This window comes from Molossus molossus, unplaced genomic scaffold (assembly GCF_014108415.1).
Source record: "Molossus molossus isolate mMolMol1 unplaced genomic scaffold, mMolMol1.p scaffold_m16_p_32, whole genome shotgun sequence".
NCBI classification, from domain to species: domain Eukaryota; kingdom Metazoa; phylum Chordata; class Mammalia; order Chiroptera; family Molossidae; genus Molossus; species Molossus molossus.
Genome location: NW_023425369.1, coordinates 756,512 through 780,372, shown reverse-complemented (window position 1 = coordinate 780,372; position 23,861 = coordinate 756,512). Strand labels below are relative to the sequence as shown.

The following is a 23,861-nucleotide window of genomic DNA, read 5'->3' as shown; positions in this document are numbered from 1 at the left end:
TGCTACTCCCTTCTAGCCTGCAAAATTTCTTTGAAGAAATTGGCTAACAGTCTTATGAGAGTTCCCTTGTAGGTAACTAACTGCTTTTCTCTTGCTGCTTTTAAGATTCTCTCTTTGTCTTTAACCTTTGCATTTTGATCATGATGTGTCTTGGTGTGGGCCTCATTGGGTTCATCTTGTTTGGGACTCTCTGTGCTTCGTGGACTTGTATATCTGTTTCCTTCACAAAGTTAGAGAAGTTTTCTGTCATTATTTTTTCAAATAGGTTTTCAATTTCTTGTTCTCTCTTCTCCTTCTGGCACCCCCATGATTCAAATGTTGGTATGCTTGAAGTTGTCCCAGAGGCTCCTTCTACTATGCTCATTTCTTTGTGTTTTTTTGTTTGTTTGTTTGTTTTTTGGCTGTTCTGTTTGGGAGTTTTTTGCTTCCTTATATTTCAAATTGATGGTTTGCTTCTTGGCTTCCCTCACTCTATAATTGAGTCCCTGTAAATTATTTCTTATTTCAATTAGTGCATTCTTCATTTCTGACTGGTCCTTTTTTATGCTCTTGAGGTCCACACTAAGTTCCTTGAAGTTCTCACTAAATTTCTTGAGCATCCTTAGAACCACTGTGTTGAACTTTGTATCTGTTAGATTGCTTATCTTCGTTTCGTTTAGTTCTTTTTCTGGAGTTTTGTTCTGTTCTTTCATTCAGGACATGTTTCTTTGTCTCCTCTTTTGGCTGTTTCCCTGTATTTCTTTCTATGTATTACGTAGAGTTGCTATGTCTCCTAGGATTCCTAGGTGGGTCTATTGTAGTACGTGTCCTATAGGTTTGGTGGCACAGCCTCCCTGATCACTCCAGCTGGGCCCTCAAGGTGCACCCCTAGTGTAGACTGTACACCCTTCTGTTCTAATTGAGTCTTGATTGGCACATCATTTGGAGGGATTTACTCAGGCTGATCAGCTGCAAGGAATGACTGTGCCCACTGACCACGGACCTCTGACTACCTTGGAGGATCAGCTGTGCAGGGCCCACTACACAGAGCAACACTTACTTCAGCAAGGCTGTGGTACCCACAGAGTCCAGTCCTTGAGTGTGTCATTTAGGGGGGTGGTTGGGTGGTGGTGCTTCAACATGGTCTGAAGCTGTCCACTGGGTTTGCTGGCTCTGAGGCAAGGTCAGCCACTGCCTGTGTTCTACCCAGGGCCACCAGGCATGAGCTACAAAGCGATCTGCAGATGGCTGCTGCTTCTGCTGGGCTTGGAGGTGCCCAGGCAAAGTCAAATTGTGAACCAAGACCGGCTGCTTCTAGTGCCCATCCTGAGGCCACTTAGTGAGAGGTATGGGGTTCACTGAGGCCAGATGCTGCTTGTTTGAGACAATTTAGGAAAATCTGAAGCAGGAGCCAAGACAGGCCAATCCTATGGTAAAGCCACTGGAAACAGCTTGGGTGGGCCCGAAAGTTGGGTGGGTCAGGGCTCAGGGAATCACCAGAGCAGGGCAAATAGTGTGAGCCAGGTTGCTGGAGACCCAGATATGGCACCTCCCATGGGGGAAGAAGGGCTCACCAAAGGAACAACAGCCTCCACCAGCACATCTGTCCAGGAGAAAGCTGCATCTTCCTCTCTCACCCGATGGCAAACAACTCAGTTCTTTCCCATTGTCTCTGGTGCCTTTCAAGGTGCCTCCCCAACACTAGAGGCAGTGAGTCTGAGTAAATCTGTGTGCAGACCCTTTAAGAGGACTACCTGGGACTCCAGAAGCCTCAGCCTCCCTCACTCTCAATTCCCACTGGTTTTTACAGCCAGAAGTTATGGGGACTTCTCTTTCTGTACTGGAACCCGGAGCTGGGGCTGGTGTGGGCTGGTGTGGGCTGGTGTGGGCTGGGGACCCCTCACTCCTCAGGGGGGACCTTCACAGCTGAGGTAACTCTCCTGGTTTTTATCCACCACACATGGGTGTGGGACCAGCCCTTCTGCACCTCCACCCCTCCAACCAGTCTCAATGTGGCCTCTTTCTTAATTTCGTAGTTGTAGGACTTCCATTCAGCTTAATTTCAGGCAGTTCTGAAGGATAGTTTTTCTGCAGTTTAGTTGTAATTCTGATGTGGTTGTGGGAGGAGGTGATACTGTGTTTACCTACTGCCATGTTGGCCAGAAGTCAGCACTGTCTTATAGTATAGGAAAATGAAGGTAAAGAGGTAAAGATAACTCTTCTAAGCTATTTTGTTATAAAAGGAAAAGGAAATATGAGGCAATAACTGGTGATTGTTTTTGGAGTTTGGATATTTTTCATTTGTTTTTTTTTTGGCGGGAGATAAACATCAGATTTGTCTAACAATTCAACAAAATACAAAAAACCCAATTAAAAATTGAGCAAAGGACTTGAATAGACATTTCTCCAAAGAAAATATATGAATAGCCGGCAAACCCATGAAAATATGCCCCTCAAAATCACTAATCATTAGAGAAATGCAGATCAAAACCACAATAAGCCATGGCCAGTGTGGCTCAGTTGGTTGGAGCATGGTCCTGTACACCAAAAGGTTTCGGGTTTGATTCCCAGTCAGAAAACATACTTAGGTTGTGGGATCCATCCCCAATCATGGTGCATATGGAGAGGCAACCAAATGATGTTTCTCTTCCTCTCTCTTTGTTTCTCTGGTTGGGGTCCTGCGGGAGGCAGCCACTTGATGTGTCCCTTTCACACACATGATGTTTCTCTCTCTTTGTGCATGTTTCTCTCTCTCCTTCCCACTCTATCTGAACAACAATGGAGGAATGTCCTCAGGTTAGGATTAAAACAAAATAAGACAAAAAAAAAAAAAAAAAACTCAATGAGATACTACTTCACACTCATTAGGATGGCAATTATTTAAGGAAAAAAAAAAAAAGGCCCTGGCCCATTTGCCTCAGCAGTTAGAGCATCAGCCAGTGGACCAAAATGATGTCACGGGTTTGATCCCTGGCCCCAGTCAGGCAATCAGTTGACATATCTCTCACACTGATGTTTCTCTCTCTCTCTCTCTCTCTCTCTCTCTCTCTCTCTCTCTCTCTTCCACCCTTCCTCCCTCCCTCCTTTTCACTCTATCTAAAAATTAATGGAAAAATATCCTCGGGTAAGGATTGGAAAAAAAAAAAAAGCAGAAAACAACAAGTGTTGGTAAGAATGTGAAAAACCTGAAAACCTTGTGCACTGTTGGTGGGAATATAAAATGGCACAAAAGCTATGGAAACAATATGGCAGTTCCTCAAAAAGTTAAAAACAGAACTACTAGATGATCCACCAATTCTACTTCAGTATATATCCCAAAGAATTGAAAGTAGGGACTCAAAGAGATATTTGTACACCAATGTTCATAGAAGCATTATTTTCAACAACAAAAGATGGAGCAACCTAAGTGCACATCAAAGGATAAACAAAATGTAATATATCCATACAATGGAATATTACTCAGCCTTGAAAAGGAAGGAAATTCTGACACATGTTACAACATGTGTGAACCTTGAGGACATTATGCTAAGCTGATCACAAAGAGACAAATACAGTGATTCTATTTATATGAGATATCAAGAGTAGTAAAATTTCCTTTCTTATTAAGTTGTAAAAGATTTTTCTGTATTTTACTTTTTATTTTCATTTATTTTTTTCGTCACCATTTATCCCCTCTAAGCCCTCTTTGCCTGCTCCCACAATCACCACACTATTATCCATGTCCATTAGTTCTTTTTTTTTTGCTCAATTCCTCCACCACTTTCTACCCCCCACACCAGAGCTGTCAGCTTGCTTTCTATCTATGAATCTGTTTCTGTTTTTCTTGGTAGTTCTGTTTGTTCATTAAATTTCACATATGAGTGAAATTATACGATAATTGCTTTCTCTGAAGAGTGGTCAAATTTACAGAGACAAAAAGCAGAATGGTGGTTTTCAGGAACTGTAAGGAGGGGCAAATGGGCAGTTATTATTTAATGGTACAGAGTTTCCATTTTGCAAGATGAAGAGTCCTGTAGATGGAGGGTAGTGATAGTTGCACAACTATGTGAATGTATTGAATGCCACTGAATTGCACACTTAAAAATGGTTAAGTGGTATATTAGTTTGCTAGGACTGCCATTACAAAATACCACAAGACATTTATTTTCTCACAGTTATGGAGACTAGAGTCCAAGATCCAGGTGGCAGCATGTTTATTTTCTCCTGAGATATGTCTCCTCCATTTGCAGATGGCCACCTTCTCTCTGTTATGTTTACACCATCTTCTCTCCAAATGTAGTTGTGTCCTAATTTCCTCTTCTCATAAGGACACCAGTCAGATTGGATTAGGGCCCATTCCAATGACCCCATATTGACTTAATTATTTCTTTAAAGGCTGTTTCTTCAAATACAGTCACACTTTGAGATACTGGGGGAGTTGGAGCTTCAACATATGAATTTGGGGGGAACATAATTCAGCCCATAGCAAATGGTAAATTTTATGTTATGTGTATTTTACCACAACTAAAAACTTTAAAAATAAAACCAGCATACATGTGTGTGAATGGGAATAATCCAAAAGAGGGAAGGTTCCCAAGGATGAGGCAGAGAGGAGGGTGAAGGAGCCAAGTACACAAGTAGGTGAGAAGGGATGAGCATGGACTATTCACTATTTGTAACAAAAGAGAAAGCCAAGTGTCTGAGTCCAAAGGCAAGAAGGTTGGTAGATTTGTGGATAAAATCAAGGATGTCCTCTTGTGATCATTTTCATTTTCTTAATTTGAATCAAGGACATCAGCTGAGAGGGAGGACTGGAGAGAAGGTTCTGGAATTTCAGGAAAGAACAGAAGATGTGAAATAGTCTTCTCTCAGAGTAGAAGGGTTAACTGACTAGGGGAATGAGGTAGGACTGCCAAGCGCACTGAGAGCTCCTTAAGGTTGACAGTCAGAGCTGATGTGGGACAGTCCTTAAGGCTGGGATCTTTCTCCAGCCACACTCAGCTGCTCAGGTGCAGGGACAGAGCCAGCCAGAGGTAGATTTCATTAGGGTTTGCCAGGAGAGTACTGGGCAGGGATCAAAGGAGTTGAGAATACATGCAAAGCATTGATTATAACATTGCTAAGCTTGATGAGAAGGGAAATAAACATATGGGGCAGGGTGGTAGATTCCAATAAAGTAAAGAAATAAGCTATAAGCAAATGATTGTTAGATGATGAAAGCGGCAAACTCAGCACAGGTGCCGGGTTGATACATGGCTCTAGTTCCTCCTAGTCCCTTGTCACCATCTCCCTTGGCATGTTCCTTTTCTCCTTCCTTTCATCTGCACTTCACATGGAGTTTGCAATGCATTTTCTGAAAAAGCTGAAAAGTTATTTATGTTTTAATCAGACACTTTCTTTTTGGTGAATCAAATCTTCCAGACAAAGTTCTCAAATCTCTAAGGGTGAAACTGCAAACCAATAATAGATAGTGAAGAACAAACTGTGGGCAGAATACCTAGTATATACGAATATGTTTATTAAATGAATGAAAATATAAAGATGGCAGAACAGGGCCCTAGGCTGGTGAGCTTTTATGGACATGGACATGAGTAATGGGAACATCAGTGGGTCCTTAGAGGAAATACTCAAAGGGCTGCAGAGCTAACCTGAACTTGGACTAGTATCCTTTCATTGGTTATGTGGTAAAAACTTCAAGAAAAAGAAAAAGTTAACTTTTACCTGTTCTTCCTGCTTTTCCTCCCCTGGCCCCAATATAGTGTTATGTAATCTTTGAGAGAATATTTACACACTGATCAAGCATATGGTCAGTGGACCAGCCAGATGAACTGACACCAACATCAAAAAAAGGACAGAGGTGATGAGCCCATGAGTCATATGTGCACCTCTTAGAGCGATGATTCCCCCATCCTCTGAATCTATTTCAGAACTTTATTTGCTCCCCAAACACCTCAGCCCAGAGAAGCTTCAATGAAGTAGCACTTAATAGGAAAGGCTGCCCTGCTGTTTGCCCCGGAATCTGGACTGCAGCCAGCATCGGCAGCAGGTGACTCATTATCCTCAAAGAGTGAGGAAGCCTGTTCCCTGGCCTCTGCACCTGGGAAGGAAGGAGCTGCCAAGACAGAAGTGCTGGAGGAGGCATTGTCCACAAGGTGCAAGTGTGTACCCTGGTGTGCTTGCTGACTGCTTTGTTGGATGTTGCACTGCCAGTGCGGTTCAGGAGAATCAGGGAGTGGTACCCAAAGGAACTCTGGTCTTCACCCAGCACAGGAAGAAGAGAAGGGAGTGGGAACTCCATAACGTTAGTGCCTTATACCCCATATGCACAGAAATAAGACTGGAAGGACCTAGTCCCAAATGTAAACAGTTACCTATACCTGATGGGATTACCAATGATAGCTATTATCTTATTTTGCTTATCTTCATTTTCTCCGGACCGCAGGCCGACGCTCTAACCGCTGAGCCAAACCGGCCAGGGCTTATCTTCATTTTCTAAATTTTATACAATGAATATGTTTTCCCTTTGAAAAGGGGTGGGAGAAGAAAAATGTTCTTTAAATATCTCCCATTTTATGCACTGGGGAAGATTAGCTGGTTTGATCCTCACTCCACAGTTTTCTAAGGAAGCAGAAGCACACATCACCATCCTTAGTTTGCAAATAAAAAAACTGAAGCCTTGAATTTACAAGAGCATTCTACATGGGTTCTAGTTATCTCAAGTGAACTGATGGTATAAATGCGCTTTTTGATGCCTCCTTCCCAGCTGGCTAGTACCACCCACGACCAGGCAGCCCTTTCATACTGTCCACACCCTGTGGCCTGCTGGAGGTTGCTGTGCATTGTTCAGTTCATGGCTACCAAACAGGAAAAGGCAGAATCCTTTATTCTAAAACTCAGGACCTATACCCAAATCAGCAAGAAGCATCAAGGAGGCCTGCTTCCTCCTGCTTATGGCCTCTCTTTGAAGAGAGAATCTTAGAGACAAGCAGTTAATTCGTTTTCCAGAGATCACACAGCTCTTGAGGGCATAGCTATTACGCAAATCTGACATTCTGTCTGTAGAGATCTCTCAGTTAACCTCTAGAGTATAGCCCCTCAGTAGAATCATCACGATTCATTCAAAACAATACAGGCCTGGAACTCGCCGCTGGCACACTGCCAGAGCTGCAGGAATCTTTGAGCTCTTAACTGGCACAGGCCAATGTGAGTTAAAGCACTGAGCAGAGGAGACAGCCAGCGTGGATGGGAGATTGGCTGCATACAAAGGAATTATTCAAACACATTGAAAATTATGGGAGCCGGGCTTCTCACTGATGAAGGAAGGTGGCACAAATATAGAAAAGGAAAGACTAGACTAACTCATACGATATTGGATTACAACCAGAGGCCTTGGCATGAATGTAGGTTTTCCAAAATACATAGATACAGAGATAGATAATGTATGTATGTGTGTATATAGCTCTATGCACTGAGAGGACCCAGACTCACTAACACTCTGGTAGCACTGAGCAATATTAATGCCTACATCTTGAATTCTAAATATTATTCCCAACTAAAAGGAACTAGGGCTCCATGGACAAAAGCTAATTCCAAGGCTAGAGCTTGGAAAATAGCAGATGAGCCTGGAATTTCTTGTGATCGGAAATACGGAAGCTCTCAAAGAATGCTGGGGACAGGAGCTTAAAAAGTTACTCCTTGGCTAAATATGGGCCAGTTTGAGCATCAAAGGAAACAATGCTGGTAATGAATTATAACTCATTCAATTAAACAAGAATCTGTGAATCCATACTGATATAAATAAATAAATAAGAAGGGAAGGCTCTACTTTATAATAGAATACCAAATAATATTTGTAGAAGGAATGGTAGCATTATATAATTATCTATCAGCCATCTTAATAATAATTGAGTTGGGTAAGAAGCATCTGTGGATGCCAAACTTAATGCATAGAGGTGGAATGGAGAGAGAGAGAGATGGAAAATGTAGTAGAATAATAGCAATTGGTGAATCTGAGGGAAGGTATGTAGGACTTGTAAGTTTAAAATTATTTCAAAGTAACAGCTACCCCCAAAAAAATATATATAATAAAATTAAACACCAACTTTTACCAAAAATAAATATTACATGTATGGAGAGACAGAGGAAGGTATAATTTAAGACATTTTTCTATGTTTATGTGCACACACACAGGAATTTTGTTGCTGCTTTTAAAAAATAGAGTCACGCCCTGGCCGGTTTGGCTCAGCGGTTAGAGCGTGCACCTGCGGTCCGGAGAGGCCCGGGTTCGGTTCCTGCTAAGGGCATGTACCTCGGTTGCGGTTTGTCCCCGGCCCTGGTTGGTCATGCGGGTGGCAGCCACTCGATGTGTCCCTTTCACATCGATGTTTCCCTCTCTCTCTCTTCCTCTCTCTCCCTCCCACTCTGTCTGTACAAAAAATGGAAAAATGTCCTCGGATGAGGATAAAAAAAAAAAAAAAAAAAAAATAGAGTCACACATAGCCCGGCCAGTGTGGCTCCGTGGATTGAGCATCAGGACATTCCTGTCAGGACATATGCCCGGGTTGTGGGCAAGATCCCCAGTAGGGGGCGTGCAGGAGGCAGCCAATCAATGATTCTCTCTCATTGATGTTTCTATCTCTCTCTCCCTAAAAAATCAATTTAAAAAATTACTTAAAAAAAATAGTCACACTATACAAGCTCTTCTGAAGCTTCCTTTTTTTCACTTAATATAGCTCAGTGATCTTTCCACATGAGTAGAGATAAATCTACCTCAGTCTCTTCATTGTTGCATAGAATTGTCTTATTTTGACATTCTTTCCTTTTTCAACCAATTCCCCATTGGAAGATATTTAAGTTGCTACCTAATATTCCTTAAAACTTTAAAATTTTTACTACTTGATAAGATCATGTAATTAAAGTTAGCACATGAACAACTGCATGTTACAGGAGAAAAACATCCTCAGACTTGGGTTACCCAAGTATCTCAAAATGATGATAAATTCAAGGTAATGTTTGTGCCAATGGACAATATCATTACGACCCTTCATTGAGCCTGAATTTTCCATGTGCCCACTCTCTGGTAGTGCAACCAGCACATTTTCAAGGTGTCATACTTCTTTCTAATAGTCCGTTTTCTTTTCAAACTATTTTATTTTAATGTAGGCAACCTCTGTCAGCCTACTTAGGAAGGGGCATTCCACTGTCTTTCTTTGTCCTACGTTGAAGGTTTCACAGAGGGCGTGCACATGTGAAGTTATTCAGGCATACTCATAATCAGCAAAAACACAGTCAGAGGAAACCATTGGTCTGCTGTGTTTGTTGCTAAAGAACCAATCCCTTGATCTACTCCTTGGGAATAACAAAGTTTCTGCATACATGTCATTATTCTGTAATTAAAAGAGGGAAGTGGGAGAGACACCCACAAAAAAACATAAGCTTCCCAAAGCAGATGGGGCGGGGTCAGAGGTATTGCCATCGCTCTGCCAATATCCCGGGGAAACGTTAAGCGCAATAGGAGCACAGCTTGAGCCAGGACAAGCATCGGAAACCTTGGGCATTTCTCTTGCAAAACACATACCCAAGTCACCTGGGAATTGCTGGAAATACAAGGCATAATTTATGTGCATAAGCAGAAGGTAAGCTTGTGTGTGGTTATTTTTGTGAAGCTTTTGGTTTTGTGCATTGGGGCCACTGAAGCTAAGAGAAAGGATATCCTGAGAGTCCTTCCTGCCTGTTTCCATTTCCTACGAAGTGACACACTCATCAAAGAGTCAAGATCTTAGGAATGAAAAGTGTATAAACGCCACTGCCCCAATCATCCCTCAACTGAAGCCACATGGGATGGTCACTTTAGAAACATCAAATCATTTTTGCAGCTGGGGGAAAATTGCATCGAGTTAACTGTAGTGATTATGAAAAGCTCTTAAGTAGCTTTTGTTTTTAATATAGTATTTACTCATGAAGGCTTATGCTTAAAATTAGGGCACAACTGGCTTTTAACCAAAGCACATCCATAGATACTTATTGACTTTCCCAAGCACTGTATTATATATTTTCCCCTCCCTCCAGAAGAGAAATATATAATTTAGGGTGTGTTCCAATAAGTATAGGTTAGGTGAAAATAATTGATAGTACTATGAAAACAGGAAAAGAAGTTCAACCCCTATATTTTCTAACAATTTACCCAAGGGGAAAGCTACTCTTCAAAATAGAATAATAGAGTATGACATTATAATATCTTTTTTACCTAACAGAAAATGAAAGATAGATGGGAAAATTACTAAAAGTCCAACTAGTTCAAATAAAGCGCAACTCACAAAGTGCTTCATTTGAGATTGCTGAGTTTCAAGAGTTTTAATAGGCGTTCTAGAGACTATGCTGATGTGTCAATTTCCCAGATGTTTCCAGAGAACCGATAGATGTGGCTGTAATAAAAAGAACCATGAACATATTCATCCTACTTGTTGTTGCACAAGACAGTTGACCTAAATTCTCTTGCATCTCATATGACACAATAGCCTTGTAGAGGTGCACAGAATTAAAGGATGCTCCTGAAATACTGAGTCACACCAAATAAAGGTGCCGCCCTTTGATCACAGGCATCATGTTACAGTCAATATTTATTGAATTCCAATCACTTGAGGCCACTTTTATTCAACTACTTTTTTCAACCCCTTTAAGAACTCAGAGGCACAAAGTGTGAATGTGCCAGCTTCCCAAAGATCGCTTTATTTATTTTTTATTTAATTAATAAATTTATTTTTGTTACAGATGTTTCTCCTTTTTCCCCCACTGATTCCCCCTTGCCCCTCCTTCCCCGCCATGTTCCCAGCTTTGTTGTCCATGTCCACTGTTCATGCATACATGCATGTAAGTTCTGTGGTTTATCTCTGCCTCCCCACCCCCTCTTCTGGGGATTGTCAGTCTGTACCCCACTTCCATGTCTCTGGAACTACCCCATTCCTCAGACTGTTATGTTCACTATATTCCACAAATAAGTAAGATCATATGATACTTGTCTTTCTCTGTTTGGCTTGTTTTGCTTAGGATAATACTTTCCAGGTTGCTCCATGTTGTTTCAAAGGATAAGAGATCTTTCTTTTTTTTTTATCCTCGATATTTTTCCTTTTTTTTTTGTTCAGATAGAGTAGGAGGGAGAGAGAGGGAGAGAGAAACATGGATGTGAAAGGGACACATCGAGTGGCTGCCACCGCACAACCCAACCAGGGCCAGGGACAAACCGCAACTGAGGTACATGCCCTTAGCGGGAACCGAACCTGGGTCTCTCTGGACCACAGGCTGACGCTCTAACCACTGAGCCAAACAGGCCAGGGCTAGAGATCTTTCTTTCTTACAGCTGCATAGTACTCCATTGTGTATATGTACCACTGCTTTTTTATCCATTCATCTACTGATGGACACTTGGGCTGTTTCCCAATAATAGATCTTAGCTATTGTAAATAGTGCTGCTACGAACATGGGGGTACATATATTCTTTCTGATTGGAGTTTCAGGCTTCTTAGGGTATATTCCTAGAAGTGGGATCACTGGGTCAAATGGAAGTTCAATTTTTAATTTTTTGAGGTAACACCACATTGTTTTCCATAGTGGCTGCATCAGTCTGCATTCCCACGAGCAGTTCCCTTTTCTCCACACCCTCACCAACACTCGTTGTTTAATGATTTGTTGATGGCGGCCATTCTGACAGGTGTGAGGTGATACCTCATTGTTGTTTTAATTTGCATCTCTCTGATGATTAATGATGTTGAGCATTTCTTCATATGTCTCAGCCATTTGTATGTTCTGTTTGGAGAGGTGTCTGTTTAGTTCCTCTGCCCATTTTTTAATTGGGTTCCCAAAGATCACTTTAAAGTCCTTGTTTCCAAATCATCAATCTCTCTCACCCCTGAATTTCTCAGCCTAAAAATTACATCCAATCCAGAAGTCAGGTGACCTGAATTCATTTGCCCCTTGGTGGGCAATTCACTCAGTATTGTATCTGCCTCGCTTCCTCATCTATAAAATGGGCCAGTACTCACCGTGCTTTATGCAGAAAGCTGTGGCAATAAATGAAATCTTTATTTATTTATTCTTTAAACCCTCAACTGAGGATATTTTTCTATTTATCTTCAGATAGAGTGGGAGGGAGGGAGGGAGCAAGAGAAACATCGATGTGAGAGAGACACATCGACTGGTTACAACCCGACCAGGGCCGGGGATGAACCGCAACTGAGGTACGTGCCCTTGTTCACAATCGAACCCGCAACTCTTTGGTTCACTGATGCTCTAACCCAGTAGTTCTCAACCTTCCTAGTGCCGCGACCCTTTAACACAGTTCCTCTTGTTGTGATGACCCCCCAACCATTTTTATTACTTCATAACTGTAATGTTGCTACTGTTATGAATTGCCATCGGAAATACGTGTTTTCCGATGATCTTAGGCAACCCCTGTGAAAAGGTCATTCGACCCCCAAAGGGGTCGTGACCCACAGGTTGAGAACCGCTGCTCTAACCGCTGAGCTAAACCAGCCAGGGCAATAAATGAAATCTTTAAAAGTGCTACTCAGATTCAACTAATATCTATTGAAGTATCTACCCTGAGCTAGACACTCTATTACATATTTTATTTATATATTTTTCCATTCATCCTCACAATAACTCAATTACATAGACATTAAGATGAAAAACTGAGGGTCAGAAAAAGTTGAGTATCTCTTCTCAGATAGCATAATTAGCCATAGGCAAACCTAGGATTCAAACTCAAATTCAGCGCTCTTTCCATCTTATCATTTCTACTTTTATCTTTGTATACTCAAGATGCTCTTATAAGATTTCCCAATAAAATGAAACTTTTGCCAACTACCAATAAACTGTATTAGAGAAAGCAAAGGAGACTGCAAAGGTCATTTGCAAATGGGTCTGAACCAGGCTTGTAAGCACGTACAGCCTAAGGTCAAGGTGCTGTGACACCGCACTTCCTGGGGAGGCGAAAATGTATACATATGAATATAATCTGGAAAGGAGAAAACTCCAGACTCCTTTCTGAAAGAAATAAGGAATGTATTAATTTCAGACTGAGGATGAACAGAGATATGTGAGAAGTAAATATCTGGCTGGCATTGGAAGGCCCAGAAATGAGAATGCCTCAATTCCTGGGTAAGACACACGTTCCTGAACAGTATCTATCAGGAGAGCAGGTTCACTGCCTACTAAAAATTGCACAGACTGAGATCCCTCAGAACGTGTTTATAGCTGCTCCGTCACTAAGGCGCCAACATTTGATCTGTTCTTTCCAAAATAGGTATTTAAAAATTCAAAAGGAAAAAAGGCAAGAGCCTGGTAAACAACGTCTTCTGCAGCTCCTGTAAGCATTGCAGCTACAGTGAATATCAAACAATTGGTTGCAAGGGCTGAGCAGACTTTCGGTCCGATGAGAGAAAAGTCTCCAGAGTGGTGGTTGCAGAAAGGAGGAGCAGCTACTCCTTTCTGCTGCTTGGTTATCATGACCTGAAGAGGAGAAACCACAGCTGACCCGCCTGTTTGAAAGGAAGACAACATGGTGAGCATGTTCCTCGGTGGGTATTCACTGTTCACCCTGCACTATGCTCCGGGAAGGTATGTGGCCAAAGAAGGAAGGAAGCGAGGCACCTAGAGTCCTAATTTTCTGACCTCTCCCCCGTACCCTGCCCAACTCCTCTTCAACTCTTTTCTAGGAGAAAGAAGTTCTGTCTGTGGGAGACTAGTCCCTGGGAAGTAGAGGTTCTATCAAAGAAGGCCCTAAGTCTTTTTTTTTTTTTTATCCTCACCCGAGGACATTTTTCCATTTTGTTGTTGTTGTTGTTGTTCAGATAGAGTAGGGAGGGAGAGAGAGAGAGAAACATCAATGTGAAAGGGACACATCAAGTGGTTGCCACCCGCACGGGGACAAACTGCAACTGAGGTACATGCCCTTAGCAGGAACCGAACCCAGGCCTCTCTGAACTGCAGGCCGATGCTCTAACTGCTGAGCCAAACCAGCCAGGGCCCTAAGTCTTAATTAATTATTGATAATACCCAAATTGGAGTCATCACAGAATTAGAGTGCCACAATCTCTCATGAAAGATTTCAGAAATCCAAAATGATCTGAAAATAAAAAGTTCCTTTTTTTGTAATTCTTTGGCAAGCAAAACCTGACCTAACTTCTTCTGGTGACAAAACCTGATCTGGATTTATGGGAGAGTGTGACAAGGAGCTACCCCAAGCTCCTAGGGGACTATGCCATATTTAGTATATGCATCATAGTATTTTATCAGAATCTGGGGAGGAAAAAATGAATTCCAAGAATACTTAATTCCAAGTATTGTGGAATGGATTGTGGACCTCTGTTCCATGTCCTTATGTGTTCTTTTTCTTTTTTCTTATGTGCTAAATGCTGGTTAATCCATCTCTTATACAGTACAATTCAACTAATCCACGGGATCTTAATAAGCAGGTATACGTTCACAGAAAATGCACAGCTTCCCTGACCAGGTCTGTTTACTTTCAGGGTCGAACTGCGCAGGCTGAGGTTTACACACCAACAAAGCAGCACCTCTGGCAGCAGCTGGCAGAATTCGGTACCTGGAGAGCACCTAGGACAGCCTCGAAGGAAACCCCCTAAGGCAATTTACAAGATAACTGTCTTAAAACTGATCCACTTCCCTGACAGCTAACAACCTCACCTCCAGCAGCTACTACATTTAAAATTTTAATTTGTCTGTCTCACACATTAAAATTTTTGTTTAAATCCTGGAGAGCTTTAGAAATTCAGCATCAGAGGTGCCTATACAACCCCCCAATTCTCAAAATTTTTGTCAGTGAAAAGCATACCTAAAACAGAAAACATAGTAATACATACTACTCATTTTCTTTTCTATTTCTCTTTTGGTGGAATTATTTTATTTCAAACACAATGTAAAAGAATGGGCACCTGACAATCACTTCTTCTGAATGAGAGTTGGTGGATAAACTCGGACATTTGCTTAGAAAAGACACATATGGCTGGTTTGGCTCAGCAGTTAGAGCAGAGCGTGGGCCTGTGAGCTGAAGACTCAGGGTTCGGTTCCCTTACCCGTACCTGGGTTGCAGGTTTGATCCTGGCCCTGGTCGGGTTGTGCAAGGCAACCAATCTATGAAAGAGATGTTTCTCACACTCTCTCCCTCCCTCCCTCCCACTTTCTCTAAAAATCAATGGAAAAGGGCGAAGATTAACAACAACAAAACAACCAAAGAAAAGACACTTATCAAGAGCTGGTAGGGCCACAGGTAGGGCCTCTGGATCACAAAATGCTCCGCTGATTTTTAAAGATCTGATAGTCAAATATTTTGTCCTATACGCCAAGCTAGTTTGTTCTAAATTTAACACTCTTGAGTGGAATGTGGATTACAGATACCCATACTCAAATAAAGAACTACAACTTTAAACTGTGCTCCAAATGTTGTATCTAAATCCAGTCTCCCAGGTATCTAGTCTCCTATGTATATCTAGGAAGCAAAGTGAAAGGTCATCACTTGGAATGTGAGAAATCTAGAGTAGGTCAGGAAGAATGCCTGCCCCAGACCACTGCTGTTTAAATGGAAGGTTTTAGCCCAGAGTTCTGTCACTTGTCAGAATGTCTGACTTCTAAATCTTGTGTACTTGTGGATTTGGGGTAAATACAGACCAAAAATGCATGAGAGAGAAAGATTAAAAATGAAAATAAAATAGAAAAACAGTAGCTTCTTCTTGACAAAGAAGAAAGAGGAGGAGGAAGAGGAAGAGGAGGAGAAGAAGAGATATCAGTGCCTATATTTATGAAAGAAGCAAATAGCAGAGAAGGGAAAGAGCTATTTAGGGTGTATAACTAGGAATTATAATTAAGATTCATGGGAAGGAAAAATGTATGCTGTGTGACAAAGGTAGCTATGGCCAAAGATTATTTCTCCCTTTTTCCTCATCAGAAAAATTCTGATTTTATTTGGGCAGCAGTGGACTCAACCAAAGGATGTTTTTCCCCAAACTCCCTTGTGCTAAGTTTGGCACATGATTGGGTTCTGGTCAGGGACATACAGGCAGAGTGTTCAGAGGGATGCGGAACTTTGGGGAGAGCAGGGGGGTGGGGATGGGGAAGGCTGCCCTCCAGAGGCTGGTTCAGTCTTTTCATGGCTTCTTCCTTCTGAAACAAAGAGTTCCAGCAGCCAACTGGACCATGGGTTAAAAATAGAACTCACTACTAGGATATGAAGCAAAAAGATAAGAGCTGAGCCCCCCTTCTTTATGGAACGGCCATATTTAGTCCGCACTGGCTGCCTCTGGACTTCTTTCACATGAAAGAATTACCGCTTATGATTTTACTGTTGTTTACTTTTTGTTGTTATGGTTATATTCAGCTCTGTCAAAAACCGATTGATTGAGTCTAGCAGAAGGAAAAAATAAATCAATCACAGGATCCATGACTCAGGCCCTTGCTACTCAAAGTGGGGTCCCTGGAAGTGCAACCTGGGCATCACTTGGGGCTTGTTAGTAATACAGAGGCTCAGGCCCCTCCCAGACCTACTGATTCCAAATCTACATTTTAACAAGATCCCTGGGTGATTTGTATGCACAGTGTGAGAAGTTCGAGTAGCACTGACTTAAAGTAAATGCCCTTTGAAAAACCAGACTAAAAAGCATGGATTTGAATGGCCTGCTGGGCAATGTTCTTATTACCTAAATTTATATCCTGAATAAAAAGACACGAAGAAACATGACCTGATTTTGAGATCAGACATCAAACATACTTTTTCAAATAATAATTTTCTCAATAGGTTCAAAATGCACTAAAGAAAAACCAAACATAAGTTTATAAAAAGTAAAAACAACAACAAACTAAATTTGGGCATTTTAAACATATAATTCATAATTAAGTAGGGTACTTTATACATAATGATAAAACTGTCAAAATCCAAAAACAACCCTTTTGACCATTTATTACACCAAAGCTTTTTTATTCTCATTTTTAGGTTACTAACCACTAATTCTCTGACAAGTTTGGTTATATCCCAGCTGCTCAACTGAAATTTTGTTTACCTGTGCAGCTTTTAAAGTGAAAATAATACTTCCAGTGTATCATTTCAGTGAGCAAAATTTTTCCTCCACTCCCCAAAAGGACTCCCAGTCAGTAACTGCAATTCTTTAAATGCACAAGAAGTTTTGAATAAATTAATTTTAGTTAATTTTCAAATAGTTTTTCTATAGCAGTGTTTTAGAAATAATTTACACACAATAAAATGCCCAGCTCTTCACTTTACTACCAGATGAGTTTAACAATAACATACACCCATGTGACTACCATCAATATATAGGAGGTCTCCTCACCCCAGGAAGTTCCTTCACACTGCTTTGCAACCCCACCTCCACCTGTCACACACACACAGCCGCATCTGTGGTGGGATATTATTCTTATGGGGCCAGAAAATGGAACCAAAAATGATTTTACAATTTAAAGCTGATTAAATAGCACTGAGAACCACAAAGGTCCATGTTGCCTGCATGTGCCCTTATTATGTTTCAGTCCTCTGTCCAAAGCTGGTCTACTGTGTGACAGAAAGGCTGCAAAAGGCCTTGAGCTTTGCTCACCTAACAGTGTAATGTTAATACAATTTGCTAAAACATTGGCTATACTTGAGTGGTTTCTTGATCTATTTCCTTTAAGTCAGTTTTAAATAGGTTTTCTTCTTACGGGAGGCACTCATTTCAAGTAGTGCCTCCTGCCCTCCCATTTCTGATACCAGAGAGAGCTAGAAAGTGGAGAGATTTGCAGTTGAAAATACAGTTTACTTTAAAAAAAATTTTTTATTATGCCGGGTTATTATCGTGGGTTGAAGTGGGGAGTTAATAAGCTAAATGTTGTTCCTTTTGTCCTAATCCGATCTCTTTAGTTAGATATCACCTGCACAGAGAGGGCCAGTGAGCACTCTTCTTCCTTCTTAGAATCAATTTACTCCTTCAGTTTTCCAGCAGTTCACTTTCCCCATTTTAGGAGGTAGCCAATGATCATTTACACAGTCCTTACAAGAAGATTATGAGAAAGGCACTTCTAGGTTTTGGTACACTGAAAATGTAAGATACCACTAATATTAACAGTTTGACTTGCAGACCCAAGCAACCAATTCTGAGGTGTAATATCAAAACAAAATATAGGAGACCACGCACAGTGCAATTCCCAGTTATTCTTAACCAACACATCCATATCCCTTGTCTCTAATTACAGGCAGTGGAGCAGCATCGTCCAGGGGTCAGAGTTCAGTTCTGGGGTGCGCCGCTGCATACTTGGGTGCCAGCTCTTTGATCAGATTCACGTAGTCGGCTTTTTCCGCACAGGCCCTGCACTCCTCTCCCCAGCGGTCCAGTATCTGTTTCAGCTCTGCCACTCTCATCTTCCACAGGTCCGTTGACACTAAGTCTAACTTCTTTTCTAAATGACAAAAAGGAAAATCATATTTTTTAAAAACCAGTAACTCTGAAATACTTAGAAAGGCAAATGGTGTTACTTATCTTGGTGCTGACTCCCCTGTGATCCAAAGTGGAGAACAGTTCTAATTTCTATGGAAACCAAGACACACCTAAGGAAAGTGTATATACACTAAGCTATTGGCATAACTTGTGTTCTATCAGGCTTTCTCTCCATGGAATTATACTCGGAGCCTCAAGACTGTATAGCTTGCCCTGGCCAGTTTGGCCCAGTTTGGCTCAGCGGTTAGAGCATCGGCCTGCGGTCCAGAGAGACCCGGGTTCGGTTCCCACTAAGGGTGCATACCTCGGTTGCAGTTTGTCCCCAGCCCTGGTTGGTCGTGTGGGTGGCAGCCACTCGATGTGTCCCTTTCACGCCGATGTTTCTCTCTCTCTCTCTCTCTCTCCCTCTCTCTCTCTCTCTCTCTCTCCTCCCCACCCCCTCCCTCCCTCCTTCCCACTCTATCTGAACAACAACAACAACAAAAATGGAAAAATGTCCTCAGGTGAGGATAAAAAAAAAAAAAAAATCAATGGAAAAATATCCCTGAGTGAGGATTAACGAGAACAAACAAACAAATAAAAACTGTAGCTCTGCAGTATCTGCTACCACTCCATGCCTTCTCAAGATCCGCATTCCTAAAATGAACAGCGCCACATTCTAATTGCTGCTCCTAAGGTAGAAGAAGGCAATCGGGGAAAAGGGATGCCTTGGGCCGCCTATGTGTGGCCAGCTGAAATCCATAGATCATAATGAACTAGAAAGTTATGGCTCACTTTTCATACAAAGATATGTCTTCAGTAAAACAGCTAAGCATACATAATACAAAGCACTATCAAGTCTTTACATAAAAATGTAAAGCAACCCAAACACGTGAATATAATTAGGAGCATTTTTTTTTTTCTTTTTATCCTCAACCGAGGACATTTTTTCATTTTTTGTACAGATAGAGTGGGAGGGAGAGAGAGAAAGAGAGAGAGAGGGAAACATCGATGTGAAAGGGACACATCGAGTGGCTGCCACCCGCACGACCAACCAGGGCCGGGGACAAACTGCAACCGAGGTACGTGCCCTTAGCGGGAACCGAACCCCGGTCTCTCCGGACCGTAGGCGGACGCTCTAACCGCTGAGCCAAACCGGCCAGGGCTTATTGATCTGTATTTGTGTTGGATCTCTGGGTAACCTCACCTGATCTCCCATCCCTGCTGGGATTACTAATTTATCACAGCATTCACTTGCAGTCCTTTGCGGGAGACCCACTTCTCTATTGCTGGTGCTTCAGTGCCAGCCAATCTGGCTTGTAACATTCTTACCAATAATATTTGTCACCAACATCTGACTCCTTTAGCAAGATTACTGTTTCCCTGCTTACAGATTATCTGCAGAGAATGTTAAGAACTCAACTATTTTTCTATCATCAAGCCCCAAAACAGAAAAATAAATTAAGCTCATCTATAATATACTTATGATTATAATTTCCCTATGAGAAAGGAGTAATTTTCCTTAAATTTATACAATGTTTTAAGTCAATTATATCTCAATAAATCTAGAAAAAATAATAAATGTTGGATTCTAAAGCCTTATTTATTTGGAGGGTCAGCTCCAGATGAAAGGGTCAGCTACCTTTAAATTTTTATAGTGATCCCCCTCCTTTTAAGATATGGAACAAGCAAAAATATTCTTTCCGGTGAAAAACCAAATGACACCTTCCTAATTGAAAACATAATCTAACTCTACACCTTCCTTGTTAATTTCATGGATGACTTGACAGAATACCTTTAAAATAGAAGCATTTATCCCCCCCCCCCCAAATTATTACTATCCCACAACTCAAAGGTCCCTATTCGATTTCAACATTCTTGCCAACAATAAGCGAGAATAAAACATTAGGACTAGTGGTCTATTCCAGATAATTGGTTGAAGGAGAAATATACTTTCTTAAAAGTGTCAGTAGTTTCTTTGAGCTTTTCTGAAGAACTTGTAGTCTGATACTGATTTTAAAAAGGAGAAACCTCTGTGACACCCCAAAACTACAAGGAAAAGGTTGATACCAAAATTAAAACTAGTTCATGGCTCCCCAAGGGCCTCTAGTGGCCAGCATTGCCCAAATACTAGTAAGTATTTGTTTCTTAGTAATACTTGATTAATTTTTCTATTATTCTGGAACCCAGTAAGATCTCTTACACATAATAGAAGATATTCAAAATAAGTTTTTTGAATTAAAGAATCCAGCACAGGTTTGTCCCTTTCAAGAATATTATTTATGTGAACTCAGTGATTCCTGCCTCTACTTCATCACTTGGAAGCCAATAAAAAGGGATGCCTGCCCCATAATCACTACCCTGGAAGTTAGGGCCTGCCCTTGCCAAATTGAGAAACATGTTGTTTTGGTATTTTCCAACCTTAAATCTATTTAAAGCCAGTTGTGTAGCTATGATCCATAGGCATATTATTAGACAGCTGTGTTAGAAAATAAGACTAAAATAATTCAGAGCTGGGTGCTAATAGGTAGTTCACAATACTACACTGTAACATAAAACAATAACTTGAGCAAAAGAAATGGGTCTCTACTGGTGGAATTTCAGGTATTAAGGGTAGGCTAAGGGAGGAATCCCCCCAGCCTTTATCATACTTACTCAATCTACCCAAAAAGGCTGGCCCAGATAGAAATCCTCAGTATAAGAATAAATGTATCTATGTGAAATGTGTAAGCCAAGGATGATTTAAATAGGACATCTTTCTTTCCTCGCTGTTTATTTTAGGCACCCTCAATAAGGCTATTTCATCAGGCAAAACCTGATTTGATGTGAATAACCTATTTCCTAAAATTTAAAGCTGGCAGAATAATAGACAAATCTAGGGGAAAAGATACAGACACATTTAAAACTTCAAAGTCTTTATATCACCTTTGAATCACTGAATAGATGCAGCTTTTCTTAGTAGGTAACCAAGAGCTGAATCACTGAGAGTAATTGTTCCCTTGATAATTTGAACGTTTCTTTGACATACACAGTCAACACTGCTTTGGTGACTTTTTTTTTTAATCCTCACTCGAGGATATTTTTGCATTTATTTTCAGACAGAGTGGAAGTGGTGGGGGGCATAGAAACATCGATGTGAGAGAGACACATCGATTAGGCCACTCATATAGCCCCATTAGGGTCGGGGACCAACCGCAACCAAGGTAGTGCCCTTGGCCGGAATCAAACCCAGGACTCCCTGGTCCGCAGGCCAAAGCTCTAACCGCTAAGCCAACCCGGCCAGGGCTGCTTTGGTGATTTAAGAATTTAAACTTTCCTATTTGGGTTGAAACCTAAAGTTGATTGTGCCAGTAATAATTTCTCTTACCAGACAAAAAGCTCAGGTGGCACTCAGCACTACTCATCTGCCCAAGAATCTAATGACAAATGGAGAATTTCTTTCCTAACACTGACTTTTAAGAAACACAGCCTGGATAAGACCACCAGTTCTCCGCCATGGGTCGGTTTGGGGTAGTTCCGGAAAGCAGGAGTGAGGTCTTCTCCAGATATGCATCGACGGAATTTTCGACCCCCGAGTCCTCCTTGCCCCTGCCCGAGTGTATGAGTTTGGAGTACTGGGAACAGCTTCTGGGGTACCCGGGCAGAGGTGGACCCCGGCCGCCCTCGAGGGACAGGTACGGGAGTCCTCACCACACGTCGTCGTATGGGCCCTGGTGTAGGCCCTACGGGAGCAGCCACTCTCTGCGACACAGCGGCAGCTTCCCCCGGGGTCGTTTCGGGTCTCCGTTCCTGGCAGCTACCCTGGCTCCTACTCCAGGTCCTGGCGGAGTCCCAGCAGCAGCAGTTCGTCTACTCCCCAGGACAGCACCAGACCCATCCCCAGGGTTCTCCAAAGACATCTACACCTTTTGGATCGGGGCATAGTACAGAAAAACGAATGTCCAATGAGTTGGAAAGTTATTTCAAACCTTCAATGCTTGAAGACCCTTGGGCTGGCCTAGAACCAGTATCTGTAGCGGATATAAGCCAACAACACAGCAGTACTCAAACATTCACAGGCAAAAAAGGAAGATACTTTTGTTAAAATTTCTGAAATCCAACTGGAAGCTTCATGTGTAAGAAACATCTTGGACAAAACTTTCACTTGTGTATTTAAGTTGAACCCTGACATGGTGACTTTAATTGAATAATTAGTTGGGTCTTCTTAGTATTTTTCATCATATCAAATATTGTTGGTATTAGAGAAGAACTATGGTAGGATAATTTGCAATATTTAGCTCTCTGGAAGTGCCTGTCACATTTTAGAAGATTTATAGTCTCCAAATATTTAACCTTCTTGGTTACATAATGGACATTTGTCGTTTAATGTTTTTCCAATGTTTTAAAATAGAACATTTTGTCTTTCTAGCTATATTGTGGTTTTATCATATGCTTAAGGAATAGAATTATTAAAACAATGCTTTATAATCAGACTTCATAAATAAATATTTTGCCTACTGCTTTTGAAAATAAAATAAATGAACCATCCTTTGAAAAAAAAAAAAGAAGAAACACAGCCTGTTTCGAGAATTGGCAGTACTTCAGACATTCTAGGAAAAAAAGACTTGACTCCATGATACCATATTTCAGCTCACAGATTTGGCTGTCCATCTTCCTGAGCTTCTCACAAATCTTCACTGCAGGCATGTGCACGCTCATGGGGCGAGTGACCTCACTCAGGATCTTCGTGGCTGCATCTTTTGTTGCCCCTAGATAATAGCACTGAAAGAGAAGGAAGAGATTTTTAGTGGCCCAGACACTGAGAAAAGCAAATTATATGGTTTTGAGAAGTGAGAAAGAGGTTAACCTAGTTTTCATGGCCCACCTATGATATTTTAAGCCCTGCTGAGACACTGGAAAACAAATGACTGCATTCCCATGAGCATCCTAATTATAAGTGCCGGACGTTCCCATGATGCTCCAAGGCTTGTTGAGTGCATTCCGTATGCCAGGCGCTGCTCTCAGGGCTTTACAGGCACTGACTTATGTCTCACAACAACCCTGTGAAGTAAGTACTATTATTACCCCCATTTGATACCCAAGCCAACTGAAGGTCATTCAGCTAACAAGTAGAAGAAATTAAATTTTTTGAAGGCCAGCATTTTGGCTCTACAGTGCATGTCTTTTTTTTTATGTTATACTGCCTTTCAAGCTACCCAACTTAAGTATTTTACATTTAAACATATAAAACTTAGTGGTACACATACATGCTGAGAGGTTTACATGTGCCAGAGGTGAGCTGTCAACAAGGCAAATTTAACTGGAAAATGAAACATGACAGTTTCAGGCAAAAGAAATCGGCCTAAGATTGTTTTTAGTGATGTAAACCAGTGTATTGAAAAAGTCATTTGTGCATATCCAGGAAACACTATGTAAACACCATTACAAAAAAAT

The 23,861-nt window shown here is 41.4% G+C and overlaps 1 protein-coding gene and 1 pseudogene across 1 annotated transcript in view; one reads left to right on the top strand and one right to left on the bottom strand.

Moving 5' to 3' along the window:
• Positions 1 to 16,882: 16,882 nt before the first annotated feature.
• The window catches only part of CDNF (cerebral dopamine neurotrophic factor), a 46,572-nt gene continuing 39,593 nt past the window's right edge, over positions 16,883 to 23,861 (bottom strand). The window contains exons 3-4 of the mRNA XM_036281201.1: positions 23,048 to 23,189; positions 16,883 to 18,411 (exon numbers count right to left, since the gene is read on the bottom strand). Coding sequence (XP_036137094.1) covers positions 18,233 to 18,411; positions 23,048 to 23,189 — 321 coding nt within the window. The 3' untranslated portion in view covers positions 16,883 to 18,232. The remainder of the gene's footprint in view (positions 18,412 to 23,047; positions 23,190 to 23,861) is intronic.
• LOC118643237 lies at positions 21,958 to 22,512 on the top strand (annotated as a pseudogene).